The following is a 2,919-nucleotide window of genomic DNA, read 5'->3' as shown; positions in this document are numbered from 1 at the left end:
ATGATTTAAATCAATCCAGCAGAAAATTTGCTGTACTCGTAGTTTACTCGCAGTTTCACATTGATTCAAACAATCGTCGCAATGCTATGAACCGACATGATACGATTTGAACCGAAGCCAGCCATACCGTCCACTCGATCGTGATTGCCGAAGAACAGATTGTTCATTTTGCATCAAATCAGTTGACGCTGGCGGGTACTCGAGTTGATCAAATATGTTTTTGAATTGAATTGATTTGATTGTTTTTGGCACGACTGTTTGTTCTGATTTAATCATACTAGTTGCAGCTCTCTGGTAGATACGTATTATATTAAAACTCTTGAATTAAATTTACTTTCACAATTCTTATTTATTTTTCTCTATTTTAATTGAATTCAAGAAACTTGTTTGTAGTTATTAATCAGCCGGTTCCAAATGCAATAAAAAAAATTTTAATTTACACGATTTCTCAATTTTTCTTTGGTGAGACGCAAAACCTTATCTTCTACTTAAGTAAGCATTTTATTACCGACAATATATGAGGCATATGGAATTTTAGTCAGCTTTGCTTCCACTCTAAATCCTTTAATAAATTTTCAGAACAACTTATAAACAAACAGTAGCAATTCGATGACACTAATTTATAATTGGTCAGTATTTAAAACTAGTTTATAATTATTTTACATATATAACATGTAAACATATTTAACAATGGAAATCAATTATAATAGAAGGGATTTTACATCATTCCTCCCATTCCACCCATACCACCCATGCCGCCCATACCGCCCATTCCACCAAGACCGGGGGCAGCGTCTTCCTTTGGAATTTCGGTGACAACCGCTTCAGCTGTGGTCAAAAGAGAAGCTACACCAGAAGCGTCAGTGATAGCAGTGCGAACAACCTTTAAAATGAGAGAGTGTAAAATACTTTTTCATAATTTTTACCTATAATATGTGGCATACCTTCGTTGGATCAATAATGCCCTTCTCGATTAAGTTTCCGTATTCAGCCTTAAGTGCATCATATCCAAAGTCTCCTTCTTTTGTTTCAACCTTAGCTACAACCATTGCACCATCAACGCCAGCGTTTTTAGCAATTGTCATGCAAGGCATTCGAAGAGCGCGACGCACAATCTCGATACCCATATTCTATGGTATTATATATACTAGTTTAAATTTAAAAATATAATATTATTTCATATGTTACTAACCTGATCTTCGTTAGATCCCTTTAGTCCCTCCAAAATTGGAATACATCTCAATAGAGCAGTACCACCTCCAGGAACTATACCTTCTTCTACAGCAGCGCGAGTAGCATTGAGGGCATCATTTACACGATCCTTCTTTTCGTTTACTTCTACTTCACTTGATCCACCGACACGCAACAATGCTACTCCAGAAGCTAGACGCGCCAAACGTTCCTGCAATTTCTCCTTTTCATATTCAGATGTAGTTTCATTAATTTGATCCTTAATTTGTTCAACACGGCGACTAATGTCTTCCTTCTTGCCTTTTCCCTTAAGCAGTAGGGTGTCATCCTTGGTTATGACAACTTCACCAACTTTGCCAAGATCATTTATCTGCACATCTTCAAGTTTAACCAAATTTGCGTCGTCACCAAAAACGATGCCACCAGATGCAATTGCCATATCAGTAAGTGTAGATTTGCGGTTATCACCGAAACCTGGTGCTTTGACGGCAGCTACTTGCAAACCAATCTTAAGTCGATTCACAACAAGTGTGCTTAAGGCTTCACCATCAATATCTTCAGCAATTATGACCAACGGTTTACGTTGAGAATTAGCCAATTCAAGTGCGGGGATAATGCTTTGCACTGAAGAAATTTTCTTTTCAGACAACAAAATTAAAGCATCTTGAAATTCTACTTTAGCTCCCTTAGAGGAGTTGATGAAATATGGAGAAATATAACCTCTGTCAAATTTCATGCCCTCAATTACTTCTAATTCATCCGATAATGTTTTGCCATCTTTAACTGTGATAACACCGTCGCGACCAACTCTTTTCATAGCCTCGCTAATCAGATTTCCAACATCTTGGTCTCCATTCGCAGAAATAGTTGCGACTTGCGCAATCTCTTCTGGTGTACTAACTGGGCGGGACATTGCCTTTAAATGATCTTTAACATTGTCTACAGCCAGCATAACACCACGGCGGATTTCAACAGGATTAGCTCCCTTGGAGATTTTTTCAAAACCTTCTTTAGCAATTGCCCGCGCTAAAACTGTAGCTGTGGTTGTACCATCACCAGCTTCTTCATTTGTATTATTAGCAACATCTTGAACCAGCTTTGCACCAATATTTTGGAATTTATCCTTTAACTCAATAGATTTAGCAACAGTTACACCATCCTTGGTTATTTTTGGTGAACCCCAAGATTGCTCAATAATAACATTACGTCCTTTTGGACCCATAGTAACAGCCACAGCATCAGCAAGAACATCAACACCTTGCAACATCAATGCACGCACCTCGGGTCCGAATTTCACATCCTTTGCATAGCTGCGGACAAACAATTGCCGCTGAATGTTTGCGCGAGCAAGTCTGAGTGGTAAGCGAAGCATCTAAAAAAACAAAGAAAAGCCAATAACATTTATACATATATGTACATATTTGTTAGCTATACACAGTTAACAGTACTCTTTTAAAATAATCAAGACAGAAATGAATAACATTACATTTTGTGTAAAAAATTTTTGGCAATTTATTTTATATTTTTATTTTTATAATGTAAGTCAGTAATATGCAAATGATTTAGTACGACTCTAATTTTGGTGACTGGTATCAGAGATATAGAGATGCACAACTATCCTGACACTTGAATTGGAAGAGTAAAAGCCCATTCACACAAAACTTTCCTCGCTTTCCGTGACAATTCATACTGAAACAAGGAAGCGCAGAATGAACGCTTAGCTTTCAG

General features: G+C 37.3%; 1 protein-coding gene across 1 annotated transcript; it reads right to left on the bottom strand.

Annotated features, from left to right (window-relative positions):
* Nucleotides 1-324: 324 nt before the first annotated feature.
* Nucleotides 325-2,588, bottom strand: LOC120779324 (heat shock protein 60A). Its single transcript, XM_040111526.1, has 3 exons — nt 1,193-2,588; nt 945-1,130; nt 325-883 (listed from the first exon to the last, which is right to left on the bottom strand). Exons 1-3 carry the CDS (start codon nt 2,561-2,563, stop codon nt 719-721), a joined length of 1,722 nt encoding a protein of 573 aa, XP_039967460.1. The 5' UTR covers nt 2,564-2,588; the 3' UTR covers nt 325-718.
* Between the last annotated feature and the right edge of the window lie 331 nt (nt 2,589-2,919).

This window comes from Bactrocera tryoni, unplaced genomic scaffold, assembly GCF_016617805.1.
Source record: "Bactrocera tryoni isolate S06 unplaced genomic scaffold, CSIRO_BtryS06_freeze2 contig_8325, whole genome shotgun sequence".
Classification (NCBI taxonomy): Eukaryota; Metazoa; Arthropoda; class Insecta; order Diptera; family Tephritidae; genus Bactrocera; species Bactrocera tryoni.
Note: the sequence above shows the minus strand (reverse complement) of the source record. Positions and strands in the feature narration are given on the sequence as shown.

What these genes read in the sequence shown, in the direction of transcription:
- LOC120779324 (XM_040111526.1), bottom strand. Translation starts at nt 2,563, where the DNA reads ATGCTTCGCTTACCACTCAGACTTGCTCGCGCAAACATTCAGCGGCAA. An exon ending in AGGGATCTAACGAAGATCAG is followed by an intron (nt 1,131 to 1,192) that starts GTTAGTAACATA and finishes ATAATACCATAG; the next exon opens with AATATGGGTATCGAGATTGT. An exon ending in GCATTATTGATCCAACGAAG is followed by an intron (nt 884 to 944) that starts GTATGCCACATA and finishes CTCATTTTAAAG; the next exon opens with GTTGTTCGCACTGCTATCAC.